This window comes from Ciconia boyciana, chromosome 3 (genome assembly GCF_034638445.1).
Source record: "Ciconia boyciana chromosome 3, ASM3463844v1, whole genome shotgun sequence".
Lineage (NCBI taxonomy): Eukaryota > Metazoa > Chordata > Aves > Ciconiiformes > Ciconiidae > Ciconia > Ciconia boyciana.
The window spans coordinates 11,515,248-11,537,646 of NC_132936.1; the positions used below are offsets into that span (position 1 = coordinate 11,515,248).

A 22,399-nucleotide genomic window follows, 5' to 3' on the forward strand; every position below is an offset into this window, starting at 1 on the left:
TATAAATACATTAGCAACAAAAGGAGGGCTAAGGAGAATCTCCATCCTTTATTGGATGTGGGGGAAAACATAGTGACAAAAGATGAGGAGAAGGCTGAGGTACTTAATGCCTTCTTTGCCTTAGTCTTTAATAGTCAGACCAGTTGCTTTCTGGGTACCGAGCCCCCTGAGCTGGAAGATAGGGATGGGGAGCAGAATGAAGCCCCCGTAATCCCAGGGGAAATGGTTAGTGATCTGCTACACCACTTAAACACACACAAGTCTATGGGGCCTGATGGGATCCACCCAAAGGTACTGAGGGAGCTGGCAGAAGTGTTCACCAAGCCACTTTCCATCATTTACCAGCAGTCCTGGCTAACCAGAGAGGTCCCAGTTGACTGTAGGTTAGCAAATGTGATGCCCATTTACAAGAAGGGCCGGAAGGAGGATCTGGGGAACTACAGACCTGTCAGTCTGACCTCAGTACCAGGGAAGGTTATGGAGCAGATTATCTTGAGTACCATCAGGCAGCACATACAGGACAACCAGGTGACCAGGCCCAGCCAGCATGGTTTTATGAAAGGCAAGTCCTGCTTGGCTAACCTGATCTCCTTCTATGACAAGGTGACCCGCTTAGTGGATGAGGGAAAGGCTGTGGATATTGTCTACCTAGACTTTAGTAAAGCCTTTGACACCCTTTCCCACAGCATTCTCCTGGAGAAACTGGTTGCTCATGGCTTGGACGGGCATATGTTTCGCTGGGTAAAAAACTGTCTGAATGGCCTGGCCCAAAGAGTTGTGGTGAAGGGAGTTAAATCCAGTTGGCAGCCGGTCACAAGTGGTGTTCCCCAGGGCTCAGTACTGGGGCCAGTTCTGTTTAATATCTTTACCAATGATCTGGATGAGGGGATTGGGTGCACCCTCAGTGAGTTTGCAGATGACACCAAGTTGGGCGGGAGTGTTGATCTGCTTGAGGGGAGGAAGGCTCTGCAGAGGGACCTGGACAGGCTGGATCAATGGGCTGGGGCCAATTGTATGAGGTTCAACAAGGCCAAGTGCTGGGTCCTGCACTTGGGTCACAACAACCCCATGCAATGCTACAGGCTTGGGGAAGAGTGGCTGGAAAGCTGACCTGCAAAAAAGGACCTGGGGGTGTTGGTCAACAGCCGTCTGAATATGAGCCCAGGTGGCCAAGGCGGCCAATGGCATCCTGGCTTGTATCAGAAATAGTGTGGTCAGCAGGACTGGGGAAGTGATTGTCCCCCTGTACTTGGCACTGGTGAGGCCGCACCTCAGATACTGTGTTCAGTTTTGGGCCCCTCACTACAAGAGAGACATGGAGGTGCTGGAGCATGTCCAGAGAAGGGCAACAAAGCTGGTGAAGGGTCTAGAGCACAAGTCTGATGAGGAGCGGCTGAGGGAACTGGGGTTGTTTAGCCTGGAGAAAAGGAGGCTGAGGGGAGACCTTATCGCTCTCTACAACTACCTGAAAGGAGGTTGTAGAGAGGTGGGGGTCGGTCTCTTCTCCCAAATAACAAGCAATAGGACAAGAGGAAACGGCCTCAAGTTGCGCCAGGGGAGGTTTAGATTGGATATGAGGAAAATCTTCTTCTCTGAAAGGGTTATCAAGCATTGGAACAGGCTGGCCAGGGAAGTGGTTGAGTCGCCATTCCTGGAGGTATTTAAAAGACATGTAGATGTGGTGCTTAGGGACATGGTTTAGTGGTGGACTTGGCAGTGCTAGGTTAATGGTTAGACTTGATGCTCTTAAAGGTCTTTTCCAACCTAAATGATTCTGTGATTCTGTGATTCTGATGATTGTGTCTGTGTGCTTTGTATCCCTCTCCCTGCAATTTCACGTTTGGCTTAAATCCAATCATCGTTTAGCCTGCTGTTGCAAAGAAGGGAAGGCCCTGCCCTCCATGCTGTCTGCTCATTCCTGCCCTCTCCAACATTTGTGATTTTCTCTTTAATCCAACTGAAACTAAACTTTTATGTATTTAATTTTGAGCTCAGTTAGATGAACGAACTGATCCAACTTACTCTGTGGTCAAGCTACTGCTAGAGCTGATATAAAAGAAGTGGCAGGGAAATGTGTCGGGTTGGTGTGTGGGGTTTTTTTGACAGCAGCAATCAGTTTAAGTCTTAGGCATGTTTATAAATGCCTAATTGATTGTATTCCTCTGGATAAAGCATAGAAGTGTTGCCATCTTTTTTTCTGGATCACAACAGAGCTTATGTCTTTTTTCCTAGATTGGGGTGCTTCACAGTGTGCACAAATGAGTAAGTTTAGGCTCCATGGAAGCTGTGGGTGAAATGGGGAGTCACCTGGTGAGTCTGAGGAATGCCCATGGCTTTCAGATGTGGGGTTGGTTTAGCATTGTCTTGGAGTAAAGTGTTTAAATGTTGACTAAGCTCAGTCCAAGTATGAGGCTTAGTACTAAAATTTTGTGATTTGAGCAAGAGGAAAGGTCACAGGTCAGGTGATTCTCGGGTTTATTCCCTCATAGGTCAGGAGATTCTCAGGTTTCATTTTTAACAAATAAAAGCATTGATTGTTATGGCATGTACAGCTGCAAGGTAATAAAAGAACAGAGCAAATACATAGAATTTATTAATTCTGTTAATAAAACAGAGGAGGCTGTAACCTTCAGTTGTATGTAATTATTGAAATGAATGTGTAGTAAGTATATGAAATACACTGAGTTGCATATAATGTAAACAACTGTACTGCTCACATGTTAAGCATCATCAGTAAGCCTTCTTATCCAGTATTTATACATTTATACTAAAAAGTGTTCTGCAGCCATCAGGTAGCTTATATAATCCTCTTGATTTCAAAGAAATAAAATCTGTTAAACCAATCTTCCCCCATCTGTCTCTCACAGCACTGCTCTTCTTTATGGCAGGCTTATAGCTCCCTCCAGAGTTCTGTTCTGTGCTAAAATACAGAAAAAAATTGAGATTCACTGTGAAAGAATCAGATTTTGTGGTCACAGCATGTTATCTGTATGACTCAGTGTTTTACTAACAGGCTAGGCTACACAATTCTTTTGAATCTGCCTGTTTTGTCTGGTAGCATACTGATTTACTTGCAGAATTTGAAGACATTGGGGGATTTACTTAATAGGTTTCTACATTTTTCTATGCCTTTTTATGTGCATTCACTGCTTTTCAGAAGGATGAAACAAAGGATTGTAAAAGGAAAAAACAAGAGCCACAATACAGTCAAGACAGTGTTATTATAAAGAATAATGTAATGGTTTGAGTGCATATATATATATATATTTTTTTTTCTTTGTTCACCGAACATTGACAGCAGGAAAGAGATACTCAATTTATCCACATATTCTAAATGGGCTTAGGGCTAAAGTGAAGAAAATGCCCTACACTGTGATCTTTGGATGCAATAAAGTAAGACTAAATGCACACTTTGCTAAATATTTAATTTGCTGCCATGCAGATAAAGAATTATTTGGCCCAGCTATTAACTAAGATACAAACAGCATTTCTAGGTCTTGTCTAACTCAAAATTTGTTAACTGTTAAGTGGTGCTAATCAAATAATCTCTTCTAGATTGTCAACTTTTGAGTAGTCTTCCTTTTATTTATATTTGAATAATTACAAATATGTCAGATATGGAGGTATTTTATAGATCTTGTTAGAGACTTGAGATATTCCTGAACTGGTCATTAACCTGAAAATTTGTCTATAGGTATTCGATGTCTTCTGCATTTGCACAAGGAAATTTGCTGAAATAATAGGGAGAAAAGTGTTAATTTTAAAATCAGAACTTGTGAAGAATTTCTTTGTTCTTCTGAACAAGGCCACAAGGCCCCAGTGAAATTTCTTAGCAATTAATGAAAACTGCTGCTAGGTTGTGTGTGGTGTGGTTTTTGTTTTGGTTTTTTTTGTTTGGTTGGTTTGGTTTTTTTGCTTTTAACCTATGGAGATATGGTTTCATCCATCTGGGAAAAAGTTTACAAATTAGCATCTAGTCCAATACTTGCCACTCTAATTTTACAACCATTTGGGTTTCGTAACAGGGCCGTTGTTTGTCACAATGACCAAAACGCATGTGATAGCAGCTTCAAAAGAAGCATTTTACATCTGGCAGTATCGTGTGGCCAAGAAGCTCACAGCAATGGAAATTAATCAGGTAGCACGGACCAGAAAAGAAGGCAGGGAAAGGTTTGTCTTCAGGCTTTGTCATTTTTCTTCCTTTGCATTGGTATCTTTGATAAAGGTGGATTCTCCCACGCCTAAAATATGAAATCCTGTCTTCTCATTTTTCTACTCAGATTTGTTGACTTGCAGGCCTGTAAGATTAAATACTAAAGAATAGTTTTTCATAACAAATGTGTGTTTGTTATCCAAATCTCTTAGACTTTTTTGGATTAGTTCCTGTTCAGTGTCTCCATTTGCTTGGTGCATGCTTACCTTACAGAGCTCTGTGTCTTGATGCTTTTTTCCCCCTCCCCTTTTTCTCCTCCATACTCTTAGTTTCTAGGCAGCTATATTCCTTCTGATAACTTTAACTGCTTCTTGTGTGTCAATGGCTGTAAGGACATAGTCTGTCCAGCTAGTTCTTCTCTAAATACACTTGTGTCTGCTTGTATCTTTGACGTCTAATCCTGTATGGACTTTTATCCTCTCAAACTAAACAAGCCAAAGTTTACATCATCTTGCCTCCAAAATATTTCCTTCCCAGGTGCTCATTAGTGGCACTAACTTTTCTGTCACCTCCACAAGCTTGCAACTTTGTTATGATTTTCTTTTGTGTTATTTTATGTTTTCTTCCATAGAGACGCTATAGCATCTTTCTATAAATCTACCATCTTCTGTCACCATATATCCATAATAATGAGTAATTATTTGTACATGGTGTAATAAGTTACATTGTTCTAGTACCTGAATGTCCTAGCCTTGGACAAGACTGTAAATTTGATAGAAATACTGAAAAAGTAAATAGTTGTAATTCAGCACAAACTATGATTTTAGCATTTTAAAATCTTTTGTAATGCTACTTTTTAAGGCACAAGAGAAGTTATGAAGTACTGAATACAGTAATACATGAGTTTTGTGGATATGAAGGTGAGGTTCTTCATAAGTATGGAGAAGAGCCTGAGGAAATATGGAAGTGCACATCTGAAAAGAGACAACTGGGGTGGTTGATGGTTTGCAGGAACTTCTTGCTGCAGAATGAAAGTCTAGAGATCATATGGGAATAGACCATCAGGGGCTGTGAAAGTGAAAGCAAGTACCATATCTTTATATCAATACAAAGCAGGGTTATCAAAGGGGATACTACTGGAACATAAGAACAGGCATAGCTTTTATTCTCTTTCCCAATTGCAATGGTTTCTAATCCAAGGATTGAAGATACTTATATGCTATCAAATATGATCATTTCTTTGGGCTCACTTTTTCTTAACTTTCCTTTTCTACAGGATTTATCATATTGATGACACCCCTTCAGGATCTGCAGATGGACACCTTGATTACAGCAGAGCTATTGAAGTGAGTGATGTTTTTAACTAGTTTATTGTGGTGTCACTGGTAGCTTGAAAGAGAATTAGTTAGCATCGCTTTATTTTCATAGATTTTCATTAGTAGAAGTGGTCATACTTAAACTTTCTTTTACTTCTACCTTTTGTACATGAGTGTTATTTTTCTTCCCTCTGGTTAATGTGTTGTTACTGTGTCTTTATGTATTACTGGAAATATACACCAAACTGTAGGGAACAAAGGGAAAAGTGTATTCTGGGGTCCAGTATGTAGACACCTGCTGTCTTCTTGGTGAGACACAGCTCCCCTTACTTCAACAAAGTATGAGCTTGTTGAAACTCAATAGCCCCTGTAATCTCTTCTAGTATTTTCGGCCTTTTTCACTTTCTGTGTGTGTGCATGCGTGTGCTCGCTTTTGTACTTACCGACATACCTGAAATTAATTACAGGCCTCACAGGTCAGGGATAGTTGCCTTCTTGTGTTTTCTGTTAAACACTTGTTACATTCTGGGTTTCTTATTTTTTGGAGGAGGGGCAGGAGAAGAAAGGAAGGTGTTAATATTATTATTGTCATGATTCCCATAACAAAGGCTACTAATATCATAAACCATCCATTTACTGTATACTGACAAGGCTTGATAGCCCCTTTTCATGTGGATACTTAGCAACATTCTTGTATATTTAAATAAAACTTCTTTCTTTAGCAGTGCATTCTTACTGTTGCATTAAAACTGCTATTGATATTGGCTGTATACTTTCAGGGAACAAGAGATCCAATTTGTGCAATAACAGCATCTGATAAGATACTACTTGTGGTAAGTTACGTGATTAAAATAACTCGTAATTGCCTCTTGTGCTAGTAGGCAGGAGATTCTTCTGCAACATGTTCATAAGCAGTCATAATTTCAAAGCATTTCTGAATTTAGAAGTTATACAGATGAAATCTCTTTCTAGATGTCCTCAAAGATAACTTTAACAGGTTCTTCTGTTAACTTGGACTCTTTCTTTAGGAGGGCTAATTCACTAAGTGCTTACAGTTTAAGTACAGACTAGTTGCCTGAGTTAGTACTTATACGTAGGGTTTGATAACGTCCAGGTCAGGACTTAACTCTGTAATCTGAGTTCTGGGAAGTCTCTTCTAGGCTGCATGTAAATGCACAAAGATTTACAGAATGTGTCTATTTACATATTATTGGTATAATGTATGATGATAGATAATATCACATGTACATAGTATACTATATACATATTAATACATTTATGGATTATACATATGTATTATGTATGAGGTATTGTATCATGCCAAACAGCTGGTGCATTTTTTTCCCATTCTGAAAAGAGTATCTCATTAGATGAACAGACATAAGGGTGGGCTTTAAAACAAACTAACTGAGCAGAACAAAGATAAAAAAAGAACACTGTTTCTTCACTTTATCCACCTTCCCAAGAAAGATCTTGATGTTTTCCCATGTTCCTACTCCAGTGATGACTTTTTTTTTTTGTTATATCCTTTGACTAGATTTGACAAAATCAGTGAGTCACAGGAAAAAACATGAACGAAAAAAGTGTGACGGTTAGTAGGTGACTATGGGATTCTGTCTGTACTTGAAGAATAAGAGTGAGAACATGAAATTAAGAGGATAATTAATCAATTACTTTGGTTAAAAGGAAGGGAATGAGAGGAAATGCCTTTGAGACTGGATCTGGATAAACATGCTGTAGCTGAATGCATATTACAGTGGTTAGATTTTCTAACGCTTCTGACCAAATCTGCTTTTCAGTTTATAAGGTATACAGATGTGAAAAAGTCAAAGATGAAGGATGATTTATGCTGAGGATCTTAGGGGTGGCTTAGGGCAGGGGGGGCGAAGAATAAAGTTTGGACTACCTTAAAGTTTAATATCGACTCACTTCCAGCATAAGGGTTGAAGTAGGTAAAATAAGACGGATATGTTGTTCAGTCTACAGAAACACCATGAGAAAATAGTGGCAGTGATCATTTCAGTCCAGGGATGTCAAACTCATTTTAGACTGCTGGCCAGTGTCTTGATGCAGGGCACAGGTGTGTCATTTGGCAAAATAAAGATAAACCACATTGGTACTTAGATTTGTTTACTGTTACTCAAGCCTTTGAATAACCAGTATATTTTACAGCACTTACTTTTAAAGCTAGCTCAGATCTTGAAGTAAGTGGTGAGACTTGTTAGCATGCAGACAGCACTACATGAACACAGTAGTACTGCTTTCAGACGCAAGCTGGTACTGTCGTATGGCACTGTTTGAGTGGATTTACCAGCGTGGGACAGGGATTTTTTCACTGTTCTCCTTTTTTGTTATGTAGACCATGTTTGAAGGTTCATGGGGAATTGTTGGGCTCCTGAAACTGTTCTGTGGGCTGTACGTGGACTATGGCTTTTCATTTTGACATCCCTGATTTAAGCAGATCTGTAAATTGTAGCATCTTAAGAAAGTATCTTGTTTAAATAGCAGAATTCAGAACTTTCAGGGTGATGACATTCCCTCTCTCCACTTCTGCTCTGTCACTTACCCAAAAAACTTTTTTGTCTAGGACAGCATATAAATAAAACCTTTTTAAAGAGTTTACTGATGCAAAAATTCTCTCAATAAGCAAGCATTGCTTTTCTTTAGGGAAGAGAATCTGGCACTATTCAGAAATACAGTCTTCCGAGCGTTGGTATGGTACAGAAGTATACCTTGAACTGTCGTGCATATCAGCTGTCTTTGAATTGCAACTCCAGGTGAGTTACAGATCTGCTTCTAATGCAGGTATCCAATTTTAAAATAAACCACTACAGTTTGTCAAAATACTAATTCTATGAATTCTATGATTCTATAATAATTATGTACTAATTTTACTTTAATGTAAACTATTTATTAATCTTAGTTATTAGTAATGGTTGCAAAAAATACTAATTAATTACATCTGGCCAGTCATCAGATTACTGAGAGACTGTGTTAGTAAAGCTCTCATGTTTTAAACTCTTCAGGGGGTGTGTGGGAAGTTTAAGGAAACATATCTATGAAAATATCTTTGTTTTATTAGATGAACCAAACATAAGCTTCCTGTGATCATGACATGAATTGATGAAATTATGTCATAACCTGAAATTTTATATCTCTAAGGCTTCTTTCTATTTCTGTGTCCTTCTAATGCCTGGAAACTTTGTTCATCCCATGTTAATCTTCCATTGTTACAAGCTGTAGCTGGTGGCAATGCTTCTAGCAAGACTGGTTTTCCTAAGCTTCAGCTGTGCCAATACTGAAGTTGCTTTCTACTTAACAGCTATTTTTTTGCAAGAGAGAGTGTGAGAGTCTTGGCAGAAAAGGCAAAAATATACTGACTAAAGAGGACTTGTAAGACAATTTTAATCACTTCAAAACAACTTTATAATTTCAAACAAAATTAATAATGTGTGTGTAGATCGCTCACCTTTTTAGGTATAGACCAAAAATAGATTGCTTCACTTAAAAGGCAATGTGATCTAGTCAGAGGCACATTAGTTTTGTTTTGAACCCAAGCTGTTCCCTTCCTAAATGACTTTGTGCTAGTGAAAAAGGCTCAGATCCGTAAGCATTTTGAAGTTAATTTTCTAAATTGCTTTTGAAATTTTAATAGAGATAAAGGGTGTCTCAATACCTTCCAATATTTAGAAATGCTTTTAAAATGGCATTGTAGTAAATACAGGCTACTATGATTCAGTGAAGACCTATGTAACTGGAAATTTTCAAATGTAACCCTTTAGAAATTGTATTTTTCCTGTATTTTAAATGACTTCAAAGATTAATTGGATTATACTTCATATTGTCTGGAAAAAAACTAAAGAATACCCTTTGTAGAAATATAAGAAATCCTGTTTTAGAGATTAACAGTCTGCATCACTGCACTGTCTTTTTAATTTAAGAATCTGCTTCATTGCCTCCTAGTAAATAATGAAAAACAATCCTGTTTCAGTTGTTAATTTTAGGCACTGTCAAGAAAAGTTTGGCGAGGGGCAGAACCTGCAATTTACTCAACTTGGTATCTGAAGTACTAAGGATCTTCAAAATGCTGGATGAAAAATGGGCATATTTCAGAACCTTTGCAGGGCCAGATCCTGTATAAGCAGATGAAAAACTTATTTCCATGTCTCTGGTCTCTCTCTGCTGTGCAGATCAGTGAAAATCACATGCATCTCACTGAATCTATGGAATTATACTGGTATTAGATTAGAGGGGAAATTTGGCCTGAGTGGGCCAGTTTAGGGAACTATTTCAGATTTACAACCTTGAATAGCATTATTTAGCTGTCTTACTTTTTCTTCCTTTGTTTTTCTGTAGTCGTGTTGCTATCATAGACCTTTCAGGTGTTTTGACTTTCTTTGACTTGGATACACGGGTAGTGGACAGTACAGGACAGCAAGTGATAGGCGAGCAGCTGAAACTGGAACGCAAAGATGTCTGGGATATGAAATGGGCCAAAGATAACCCAGATTTGTTTGCAATGATGGAGAAAACAAGAATGTATGTTTTCAGAAACTTGGATCCGGAGGTAAATATTAACATAAGTAAACTACTCATTTTACAAATTCACTTGTAAGTTAATGACTCAGTGTTGAATAGTATTATTCTTGTGCTTACCATTCAATTAGTCAAGTGTTTATATAAAAAAAACTTGCTTCTGGAAATCTCAAAATCTTGTCAGCTCTAATGTGGGAGTGTTGTTTAGGAACAAATAAGTAAAATGAATTGTCAGTCCTGGAAAGATAAAAATGCTGTTATATTATGAGATATTTTCAGGAGCATATTTTTGGTATGCTTTGGAAAATATAAACACAATTTTAGTAAAGATACTTGTAAAACACAGTTCAGTTGAATCTAAATATTGGCAGGTGTTCCTTTATCTCTTTCTCATAATTTAGTTATAGAAAACATGAGGTTTTTTAATTATGTCTGTGTATATGGAATTGTCAATAATGTTAATGATTTTAGTATTTGTTTCCTGTTGGAAATGCAATTAATCCTAGTTTGGAGAAGAAGAAAGTCTCTTTATGTATACCTAACAGATTTGGTTAGGATTTAATTAGACAGAATACAAGTTCATTCCTTTGTAACTTATTTAACTTTAAGGAACCTATACAAACTTCTGGATATATTTGCAACTTTGAAGATTTAGAAATCAAATCTGTTCTTCTGGACGAAATATTAAAGGTAAGTATAATTAATTTTATTTAATAGAAAAAGTTGGTGTCTGTCTTAATGATTTGTACAGTAGATAGCTATGTTTGGTGAAAATAAAGGTGACATGGAATAAAATTATGTTTCTTTATCCATTATGTTAGAATCCTGAACATCCTAACAAAGATTACATCATCAATTTCGAGATTCGGTCATTACGAGACAGTCGAGCATTGATTGAAAAAGTTGGCATTGAGGAATCTTCCCAATTCATCGAAGACAATCCACATCCCAGACTTTGGTAAAATCTCTTTATAAGCCAACTTTGTTTTAATTTGTGTTCTTTCGTATTCTTTTCCTGTTGAGACAGATCTAGTATTAAAGTACAAAACCTCAAATCAAAACCAGCCAAAACAGTATACATTTTAAACGGTATCATTTAAGAAGAAGGAGGAAAAAAAAAAAGTAAGAGTGCTCAGCTGCAATCTGAAGGGCTGCTGTTCTAACTGAGAATGTCTCTTCATTGGGCTGAATCACCTCCCAAGGAGTAATACAGTGTTGAGGGAAGGCCCAAAGAGAGCCTTGCAGTCCCCTGCTAGCCTGGCTCCCCACCTCTTTTGCAGTTGGCGTGTTTGGGCAGTTTCAAGCTGTGTGGCATTATGATTTCCCAGAATGCAAGTAAGTGATGTTTTTGTTTCTGAGCATTTGAGAATTCATGTTTCAGGAGATGCTGAGCAAGTGTTCAAGACTCCTCAGCAGCCATCTTAAAAAAGAACTTGGGGCAAGTGCTTCCCCAGGCTCCTATTTCTTGAACCCAAAAAAGTGCGCTGTTGTTAAATTGGAACTCTATGACTTTATGAATGTTGTAGTACCTAGAATGGAAGGCATGCTGTGTGTGTCACCATAGTGGGTATAGGCTACAGGCTCAGGACACCTTTTTGCTCTATGCTGTATGAGCCCCAAAACACAGTGCTCCCTGCTTTTAGGGGCAAATCTAAAGGAAATGAAAAAGCTGGCAGAAAGCTAACTTTAAGTTGGTTAAACTAAAATTCAAATTGGTCACAAGTTGAGAGCATATTTATTGATTTATATATTTTATATTGAACCTTGATGACAAAGAGCTTAAAATCCAGTAAAGGGAACACATTAGAATGATGACAAGATAGGAGCAGTTGACTAACCTTGTAGTATTTTGGACAGGCTATAAAGGACACAAATGAGAAGGGCTGGGTACGTTAATCATGTTATGATGCAGCCTCTGAGAAGTAATCTGAGAAAAAGAGATGTTGGCATGTTTAAACTAAACATGGACTCGGCTATTAAACTAATCTTGAAAAGCCTGCACAGCAAACATGTAAGAGTAAACCCGTGAAAAAAGGAGTTCCAGAAATCTGTTTAATATCCTGTGTTGTAAGGACTAGAAGAGTAAATCCCTCAGTAGATAATTTAATGAAAAGTCAGTAGCAGAAGCTAAAACTTCATTGACAAGTTACTGGTTGAATGATGCCAATTCTCTTTAACTCTCTGGAGATTATTTCCCTATTAGTTTTTTTTAGTAATTTTGTTTCTTTAGTAGTTACTAAGTACTAGTAGTAACTTTAGTAGTTACTAGTTTCTTCAGTAATTTTGGTTCTGTTTTGAAGCTGACTGATTTCTTGCAGTATTGGATGTTCGGCTTGCATCAAGGAGGGTTGAGAGTTCTCTCTTAATTCTGACAGTTCAGAGGGGAATTTAGAATTGCTGAAAGACTGGCCAAGACAACTTGCTTTAAAAGTTTGTCCCAAAAAGCATTCCTTCCCATCCAGTTGTGCTTTTGTCTCCAGAATGTACATTCTGAAAAACAGGATTTGATAGCTACATGTTGAAAGTTTCTGTAATAGTACTGTAATTTTATTAGTTTGAGTATGTAGGGTAAAAGTTAGTTTTGCGAGTCGTCATTTTTACTGATGTCTTGAACTAGCTGAAGATTTTTGGAGTTGCGAAGTCATTCATGCTTTTTGCTAGTACCATCTATTTATTTAATATAAAATGACTATTAGTTTTGAAAGTCTGTGTCTGTGATTTTGTAAAATCACAAAATATATATCAAATGCTGTTCACCTTGCTCCAAAATTGCCATGAACTTACGTTTCCTTGCATCATGAAAACGACGATATGTCACATATTTATGCAGAAGAGATGGATTAGAAGTGCTGGATATAAAGCAAATATATTCTAGATGAGAACGGGACAGCGCCCTTACTGCTACAACTCAACAGATGATGCGTGTTGCAGGTTGATTATGTTTGCCATTCTGTTTTTCTCTTGGTTTCACTGATGTCAGTGATGAGCACTTGAGTTGAATTGATACTAACCTTCTCAAATTGATTCAAAAATACTGAGTTGATACTGCCTAAGCATGGCTTAGGTCACTGAATACAGCAATAATATTATTGGTTTTGTCAGTGTCCTGCTGCACTTTGTTTCACAATGTCAATCGGCCAGTCTAAACTTTCCTAGCCTTATTTTTGCAGAAAATTCTAGAGCTCGTTCAAGCACCTGATGGATGTAGGTTGGCCTGAAGGTAGAAAATCTCTATTTGCAGAACTAGCCAATGGGACAGTACCAGTACAAGGTTTCCCAAACTGCCCTGCTCTCCCGGACTGCTGTGCTAACTGGACAAGGACCATCCAGATGGATTAAAAGGATAACTTATTTTTTATGGCCAATTTAGTTGGACACCTTCAGACTGAGGCTGCCATCAAGGCTTAAAGTTATGATATATGCATAGGTAGAAACATCTAAATGGAACTGCATTGAGACCAGCAACACATTTCACATAGGACAACTGTAATACTCAAACTCTGCCCATTCCTCCGAAGCCAGTGTCCATTTAAACAGCTGAACAAAAGAATATTAGCAATTATTTGAACATCTTTGCCTGAGCAAGTACTGGCTATATCACAAAAGGTACTGGGGACAAACATACAACTGAATTAAGATTAGTTAGTAAACAATACAATTGCAATAACTTGAATGTCTTCTTTCAATAATGACTAGTTAAATGGATCCTCATTTAATTTACTTTATAGCTGCTTTTCCATCTGTCGTGTTTGTTTTTTATACAGGCGTCTCCTCGCTGAAGCTGCTCTTCAGAAGCTGGATCTGCAGACTGCTGAACAAGCTTTTGTACGTTGCAAAGATTATCAAGGTATTAAATTTGTGAAGCGTCTAGGCAACCTGCAGAGCGAGTCAATGAAGCAAGCAGAAGTGGCAGCCTATTTTAGCAGATTTGAAGAAGCTGAGAGAATGTATCTGGATATGGACAGAAGGTAATTGCATGTAGTCATCTCAGCAGCAAATAAAGAAAAAAAGTCTGGAAAAAAAAATGCTTGCCTTAATAAGGAATGGCTGTTTTAGTACTGAAGACTCTTTACCAGTTTCTGGAAAGACAGAAAAGGATCAGATGGAGACAATTTTGTTGTATCCATAGATAACCAATTCTATATGTAAATCAGCACATTCCAAACTGTTTGCAAAACCTCAGCTGCTCTAGGTAGTGCTGTGTTTCATATATGTTTTTGCAAGTATTTTGTCAGTATTTCAACTGGGATTCCAGAAATACAAACAAGCAATCTTAACTAACGTTTAATTTATGTACTGTTGCCTTTAGCTAGTAGCCAAGTACACATTCTTTCCAATTACATATACAAACAACAGAGTTTTTAATGAACTGTAATCTCTGGAGAGACAGAAAGAACTCTGGATGAAATTGTGGACCAATCAATGGAATTTTTGCTCAGGAATGAAAACAAACAAAGCAAAATTACTATATTACTGGGAAATATAAATTAACAGTAAGTAATTAGCTAGAGCACTGTCTTTACTGAAAAAGGATAATGAGAAATAATAAGCAGCAGTTGTACAATGTAGCCTATAGGTGGTGGTCAAAGATGGAGAAGCATGAATCACTTATGTACATGTGTATTTTTTGTTCATGGCTCCATTAATCAAAGCTTAAAAGTTGGGAATGATGGAGAAAAAGTATTTCTTCTTTCATGCTGTAAGAATGAGAAACTTTCCTCTTCCCCAGTAAGGAGTGGGGCGGGGGGGAGGAGGCAGGAACTGGGGAGAGATGCACGTTAGAGCCTGGTAATGGAAAACCTTCTTGCACATAATTAATTAGCCCATGGAAGTATGCTGGTTTGGAGAGGTGAACTGCCTCATAAGCACTTCAGTTGCACTGCAACACTGATTTTTAGATAGGGAATATTCCTTTCCACATGGCTAAAGAGAAATTTGGCCATTATAGGATTGCAGAAGTCAAAGACTTACTTTTTTTTACTGGTTTCTTCAACAGTAGAGCATCTTATTCTCCAGCTACAAGAATATGGGAATTCTGTATTGACCTTATGTGTCTCCTCACTGCTAGAAAAATCTTGATAAGGACCTACCATGAATCAGGCTGAAATAAATCCATTTTTCAAATACAATTTTAAATTTTTTAGATAGATGCTCTTATTTAGCTGACTGTACTGACTTGCTATTGTCTTCCTTAACTCACTTGTAAGTTTAGAGCATTTTTAAAAGAAGTGTATATATCTCTCCCGTTTGTTTTCTATGCACCTGCAGAATTACTTCTATATGAAGTAATGCAGAATTATTCTACGTGGTGGAAAAAACATGCCAGGCAGACACACGGTGGGTCATATGTATGCATGAATAATAAAAAGGAAAGACTATTTCTGAGTCCTTTCTCCTTCATCCAAAGTAATCTTGAATCTGAAAGAGAAGTCTCTGAAATCCATTTTATTACATCTCAGCTTTAGCCTCCATTATTCCTATTCCTTGCTCCTTGGCTTTTCCCCTCATCTCGCTTCTGCTTTTAGCCTTTTGCAGGTGCTGCCATCTATTGTACTGGTCAGCAGTGAAAGATAAAGAATGGTATACAGAATAAGAGGAAACCTGATGTAGCATCAGCCCAACTAACTCGCCAGCTGCTCATTTAACTCCTCACACAGGAGTATGGCTAATAGGAAAGTGCATACATATGATATAACCTGTGAGCTCTCTGAGTATTTGCTTTTATGGAATACTGTTTAAATTGTAAACAAGTTATCTGGGATCACTGTGATACCTGTGATGTAGGTTATGAACATGAAAATACTTTTGGATGCTTTTCTCAAGATTTTTGTTAGCTATTTTATTGTCTTTGACTTTTTCCTGCTATTTTCTCTTTATATTAGAGATCTTGCCATTGGACTACGGATAAAACTGGGAGATTGGTTTCGAGTATTGCAGCTACTGAAAACTGGCTCAGGTGATTCAGATGATGCCCTTCTTGAACAAGCACACAATGCTATTGGAGATTATTTTGCAGACCGTCAGAAATGGTATGCTCTGTAGAGGAACTAGTAAGAAGGAAATGACAAAGGAAATTATAAAACTGATGACAAGACTTAATTTATGAGGAGGGACAGACATCAGGAAAGTCAGGATGCAATACATGGGACAATTCTGGAACGATGAGATTTAGCTCAGACCTTTATGGATGTACCTTTAAACAGAGAGATGTTGATCAACTATCCAAAGAATTAAGGTGATAAAAATCTCAGTTTTGCCAGAAGTCTGTTTGCTTCAAGGGCGGTGGGGGGCGGCGGGGCAGAAATACCTCTACAGTTTTATTAGGCTGGATGTAGAAAGTATTAAAGAAAAAAAAATCAGTTTAAAAAAAAAAAGTAGGAGAGAATTATTAAACATCAGTGAATTTAAAAACTAACCTCAAACTTTCTAGAGTGCTTAAACCCACAAATATTTGAAAAGGTCCAGAGTTCTCTCTGACCTGGATCTGTCTCTAGCTATTGCCTAAACTGGGCACCCAAGGAAGATTTTAAGAACAGTGCACGCATGTAATGGTATTTCTCCAGAACACATTTTGCAGTCAGGTACTTACTGAGCCAGAACTGACGTCTTTCTAGTTAATAAGTTGCAGAGAAATTTTCTTTCATGAACTTTTCTTGTTGCCTTCTAAGCCCCTGTAAACTTTTAGCATCCAGAACTCTGTCTCCTAGAGTTCCACAGCTCCACTATATATTGCAATTACCCAAACTATGTTATCACAAAGAACTTGGGTCCCAAACCAGTTGAAAACTTGTGATTAGATTTTGAAAGCTGATTTTCGGATGCTTTAGGTAACTTTGGAGAATAGTCTTGGAGATCTTAGTGCTTGTGTTTTAGAATATGGAGGCAGAACAGTAAAGCCCTTTTCTGAAAGTTTAGTTGTAAGTTGTCCTTTTTCAGCCATGATCTGTGCAGATGTGGGAGTACAGTTTTAATATTCCTTGACTTCCTAACCTTATGCTAGTCAGAGAATCAGTCTTGCTACTACTTCAATATAACGACCTCTGAAAATTAAAACTTCTAGTGCATTTTAGAAAAACAGTGAAATTCTAGCTACAAAAGCTCTCTCAAGCAAAGTTACCTGTTTAAAATAATGTCATTTTAAATTTACAAATGCAAAAGGCTTACACAATGAGAAGCTTTATTTGTGTTTATATATCAGAAGCCACCACACTTTTTTTTCTTATTAGGTTAAATGCTGTACAGTATTATGTACAAGGACGAAACCAGGAACGTTTAGCTGAATGTTACTACATGCTAGAAGACTACCAAGGACTGGAGAATCTAGCTAACTCGCTTCCGGAGAATAATAAATTGCTCCCTGTAAGCAAAACACACCTTTATTTTTCATTATCTTATGCTCAGATATTTATTTAAAATTTCCCATTGTGGGAGGGTTAAGAAAGAAAGATAGAAAGAATGCAGTATGAGACCTCCTCACTCAAGCATAATGGTATTACTTTGGTATTGATCTCCAGTATTACTGTTGTTTTCATACTCTGTCATTCTTTCTTTCCCTTATTGTCCAGGTTCCCCAGAAAGACCTAATTATTCATCACATTTTATGACCACGTGGCTAAATCATAATTCACTGCTTCCCTCCCCAAACTGTGGCATTTATCTCTAAAATAGCTATGCTTCACTGAGAAGTCACTCCTCATGGCTGGACACTTACTTTAGCTTTCATTTTGTCGTCTAGTCTACACTGGGTTTTTTTTGCCCTGAATTCTTCCTGGTTGCTGTCCCTGGTTTAACTTACATGGTAGCTCTGGTGGGAATGCTAATGTACAATGAAAATTGAAGATACTCTGCTGAAAGGAGGGAAAGTAGGTTGTATAGCCTGAAATGACCTACTAAATAATACCTAATCTAATACTATATGATTGATTAATCCAAAATGCTTGAAAAATGCAAAACATGCTCATTTAATGCCGTTTTCAGTTGTCTGAGCAAACAAGACATAGCACGTTCTTTTTAACCTCTTTCTAATAGCGAAGTTTTGTGAAATACTCTAAATAGTAAGAACACAGTCCTTCTGGTATGATTTGATTTGAAAGAAAATTTTTTAAATAGCTTTTTTTTTTTTTAATTTAAGCAGTGTGTGAAAGTAGCACTAAGTAGTGAAAGTAGTAAATCTAAAGATTTACAACAGCATGTGTTGTCTTCACAGAATCCATGAAGCAAACAACCCCCTTCTTCTTGGAACCCCCAACTTCTTGGAATTAAATTAAACAAGAATATAATAGTATTGCAGTTGCTATACAATGTACTAAAAATCTGGAAATGAATTTAACATGGTGCTGATGCTTTTTGCAGGATATAGCTTATATGTTTGTAAGAGTGGGGATGTGTGAACAAGCTGTGTCAGCCTTCCTGAAATGTAATCGACCAAAGGATGCGGTAGATACCTGTGTACATCTCAACCAGGTAAAATAGCAGCAGATAATCTCCTTTACTGATACCAATTTAACAGTGAGATTTCTATCCTAATGCGCAGTTAAATACAAGTCCTTGTTAAGTGCCTGATGATTCATCATGATTTCTGGAAAATTCATAGTAAAGTGCTTAAGCCAGTTATCTGAAATTAGGATTAGACCATTAGAGGGACAAAGCTATATGCAGCAGTGCTACTTCTGTGTGTGTGTGTGTGTGGTAAGCATGCTCAGCACACACATGTTTGTGGGCCTTTGTAGAGCCAGGCTGTGCTGCCTCCTGATGGAATGGGAGGAAGACTGGAGAGCTTCTGGCTGCTCATTTTCCACATCCCCCTCCTTTCTTGTACAGATGCAAATGTATTTGTGGCTGCATTAGGATGTAGCTGGAAAAGACCTGATCTGAAAAATGATCTGTATGTCTACAGCTAAAGCTGTTCCCCAGTGTGACTTCCCTGTGCAAGCATTTGTGTCAACACAAATAAGAGAAACTGAGGATGGCTATGAGGAACTTGATGTATGGGAATGGCAGGACTGGGTAGTGCTGTCTTTATGTGAACAACTTCCTAGTTTATGGATCTGAAGGGCTATTAGGTATGAGATTCACCTAAGTTTGTCAGTCCTGCCAAACTTTTGATCTGGGGTAAACACAGTAGCCAAACTGTTGAAGATCAGGAAAATTCACAGACAAAATGAGGTGTATAGAAGGATAAGTAAAGTGTTATTGTTTGTGCCTTAAGCTTATGGGCTGAAGTCCTCTTTTAGACATGCTTTTGAGAGTCTGGGTTTTAGTACTATCAGAAGTGTTGAAATCCATGTGTCCAGCTATGAGCAGCAATGAAGTGATTTTGCAAAGCTTTTACCAAAGCAGAAGCAACTGCTTTGTATGTGGTTTTGGACAGAGGTCCAGCATTTGTTTCACAGGCCTGCTGTATCACTATCGGCAATGGTGCTAGCATTTGTATTCTCTTGCTTTTTTACTTTAATTTTATAGTAGCCTGGTTCTAAATGGTGATGAAGTATTGCACACAAATGTTGCAGACTATTCATGGACAACCATCTTGTTCTGGGAATGTATTTGAAAAAATGAGGTTGATAATTGTCTGCTTTCATTTCTAGTGGAATAAAGCTGTGGAGCTGGCTAAAAATCACAATATGAAAGAGATTGGATCCTTGCTAGCCAGATATGCAAGTCATTTACTGGAAAAGAATAAAATCCTTGATGCTATAGAACTCTATCGTAAAGCCAATTATTTCTTTGAAGCTGCTAAGCTCATGTTCAAGGTATTGCAGGTTTTATTTTTATATCAAATAACTGGGTTTTCGGGCTAGCTTTTATTATTTCCATGCTACTTTTATTTTCTTGGGGTTATTTTAGTGTTAATGTCCGTGCAATAAGCAGATGTCATTATACAGGACACTGCAAAGATGAATCCAACTCCTAAATTCAGGTATCTCTATCTGAAATAGTTACCCTGGATGTCCTCCTGGATAGCCAGTGGAGAGGAGACTTTTCAGGACACAAGCCATCAGATTTATTTTGAGACTTTTACTTCAGAATGAGGTGAACTGCACCTCAGAAAAGGTCCTGTTGCCCTGCATTGCCTAGTAAAGGAGTATAGCAGACCGGCCTGGGTGCAATGTCCACATTATTTTATATGTTGTGTGGATTAGTTTTATCTTCTTTATTTTTAAAAACAGCAACGTTATTAACTAGGAGTTAAATTTTGGTATTTCTTCAATTGGTACCTTCAATTAGAAACTGCTGTGGTGTGCTTTTAAGATAAAGATGTTGCTTAGATTTGGTTTGGCTGCAGAGATTTTTGTACATAGCTTATAAAGTCTGTAAAAGTGATAGGAAATTTTTACAGCAAATATTTATAGTAAAAAAAAAATAAAAAAAATATATATATATGTTACTTTCAAAAGCCATTCTTCTTTTCTGGGAAAACCACCAGACCTTATTGAAAGCTATGTATTTCTTAAACTTCAGTGTTTAAAAATCGCTATTTTTTAGTTTATTTTTATATTAAGTCAATAGACTTATACATAGTTACACTGATTTATCCTTACTGAGAATCTGGCTTTATATACTTGTTAGCTAAATAAATGTAGAAAAACGTGCATTCTTCACTTTGATGTTTTCATTTATAGTTCTGTTTGCAGTCTAAATTATTACATTCAAATGCAGAATCATTTTTTGGCATGATTTCCTAGGTTTGTACAAGCACACAATTGTCCAAGAGAATGAAGCGACTCTTCTAATATTTATTTATTTTTTTAAAATCTACATTAAATTCCTTTGGTTTTGTTTTTTAAGATTGCAGATGAAGAGGCAAAGAAAAGGACAAAGCCTTTGCGAGTTAAAAAGCTTTATGTATTATCAGCCTTACTTATAGAACAGTGCCATGAACAAATGCAAAATGCACAAAGGGGAAAAATTAAAGGAAAAAGTTCAGAGGTAGAGTGTCTTTTTTTTTTTCTTTCTGAATTCTGGTATGTGCTACCTAGTCAGAATAAGTAAAGCTGTAGTCATGTGAGGCTATTATGCTTTTTCAAGAATGCTTTTTCCTGCTGAGAACAAAGTTTTCCTTAAAGCAAGTCTTCCATGAAAACATATTGTTTAATGTATTATTTTAAAACATTTAAATAATATGTATTAATAGATATTTTTTTCCTAAGTTTAATGTGTTTTTCTTAATGTTTTCACTATAACAATGAAAATCATACCAAGAAACTCCAGATTTTTCTTTCCTGCGAGACTCTCGCTTTCCTGTCATTTAGGAGTAAGTATCAATTCCAAAGAGTGATCTGTGATTAGATTAAGCTATGTTGGCTATAATTTAACAGGGAGATGGCTCCAGATATGGGGGAAAGAAATGGAAGAATTTTTTTTCTGCTCACACTTTCATCTTCATATGCACAAATGAAATAGCTTAAACAAAGTTTTAAGAGATCTGGTGTTGAAATGCAATATTAATCCAAAGTATGAACCAGTCTACAGATGTGCACAGAATATATTTGTACACATGTATATGATATTTATCTTTGAAAATCTGCACCATATGTTCTGCCTATGCACTGTATAAAATACCAATGTTCACTTTAGGTCAATGTATTTATATTTTCCCTAGTTAACACAGACAGCGGTGTAATCACCAAGTACAGAAAAGTTCTTTTCATATATCCCCATTTCCTGCTGTATCTGTTTCATATAAAAATTACTTGTGATACTGCTTTGTTTTCAGACTGCTTCAGCTTTGGCTGGTTTGCTAGAAGAAGATGTTCTTTCTTCAACTAATCGCTTTGCAGACAATGCTTGGCGAGGAGCTGAGGCTTACCATTTTTTCATACTTGCACAAAGACAGCTCTATAAAGGTTCTGTAGATGCAGCACTTAAAACAGGTAGGACTTCATTTTTAACCCTGTAAAGAAACTGTTCTAATTTTACAAACCTGCACAGCACATAATTTCATTTATAGCTGGCACATTTTTCTATTCTTGCTAGAATTTAAAACAAAACCATGTAATGAATTGAATATGGCTGCAGTCAAGCTACCTAGAAAGTATTTTCTTGGAGACAATGCAAATCTAACTTACCAAATATGATCTGGTAAATTAGAAAATCTCTGTAGATGTTCTCTACTGTTTTGTTTCTTTTTTTAAATTATAAGCCATGCCTGAATTCACATCAGACCTCCCTGTAGAGCTTCATAAAAAATTTGTGGGAGTTAGAGAAGCAAATAGTGCCCTATACTTCGTCCAAGTAATGAAGGTCCATCTCAAATACTTCTAACATGTTTAAAAAAAAAAAAAAGTGTCTCAGAAAGACTCTTTAATTTCCCAGTCAAATCCCCTTATTTTTATTTATTTTTAAAAAGTGTTGAACCATGCATGCTTCAGTCATGTCAATGAAAAGACTTTGG

The 22,399-nt window shown here is 37.2% G+C and overlaps 1 protein-coding gene across 1 annotated transcript in view; it reads left to right on the plus strand.

Moving 5' to 3' along the window:
• The window catches only part of WDR35 (WD repeat domain 35), a 48,686-nt gene that overhangs the window by 24,099 nt on the left and 2,188 nt on the right, over positions 1-22,399 (plus strand). Inside the window, exons 12-25 of the mRNA XM_072858511.1 lie at positions 4,026-4,170; positions 5,430-5,499; positions 6,249-6,302; positions 8,137-8,246; positions 9,826-10,036; positions 10,615-10,695; positions 10,827-10,963; positions 13,770-13,973; positions 15,888-16,034; positions 17,232-17,364; positions 18,358-18,468; positions 19,593-19,757; positions 20,794-20,934; positions 21,722-21,878. Of these exons, the coding sequence (XP_072714612.1) occupies positions 4,026-4,170; positions 5,430-5,499; positions 6,249-6,302; positions 8,137-8,246; positions 9,826-10,036; positions 10,615-10,695; positions 10,827-10,963; positions 13,770-13,973; positions 15,888-16,034; positions 17,232-17,364; positions 18,358-18,468; positions 19,593-19,757; positions 20,794-20,934; positions 21,722-21,878 (1,866 nt within the window). The remainder of the gene's footprint in view (positions 1-4,025; positions 4,171-5,429; positions 5,500-6,248; positions 6,303-8,136; positions 8,247-9,825; positions 10,037-10,614; positions 10,696-10,826; positions 10,964-13,769; positions 13,974-15,887; positions 16,035-17,231; positions 17,365-18,357; positions 18,469-19,592; positions 19,758-20,793; positions 20,935-21,721; positions 21,879-22,399) is intronic.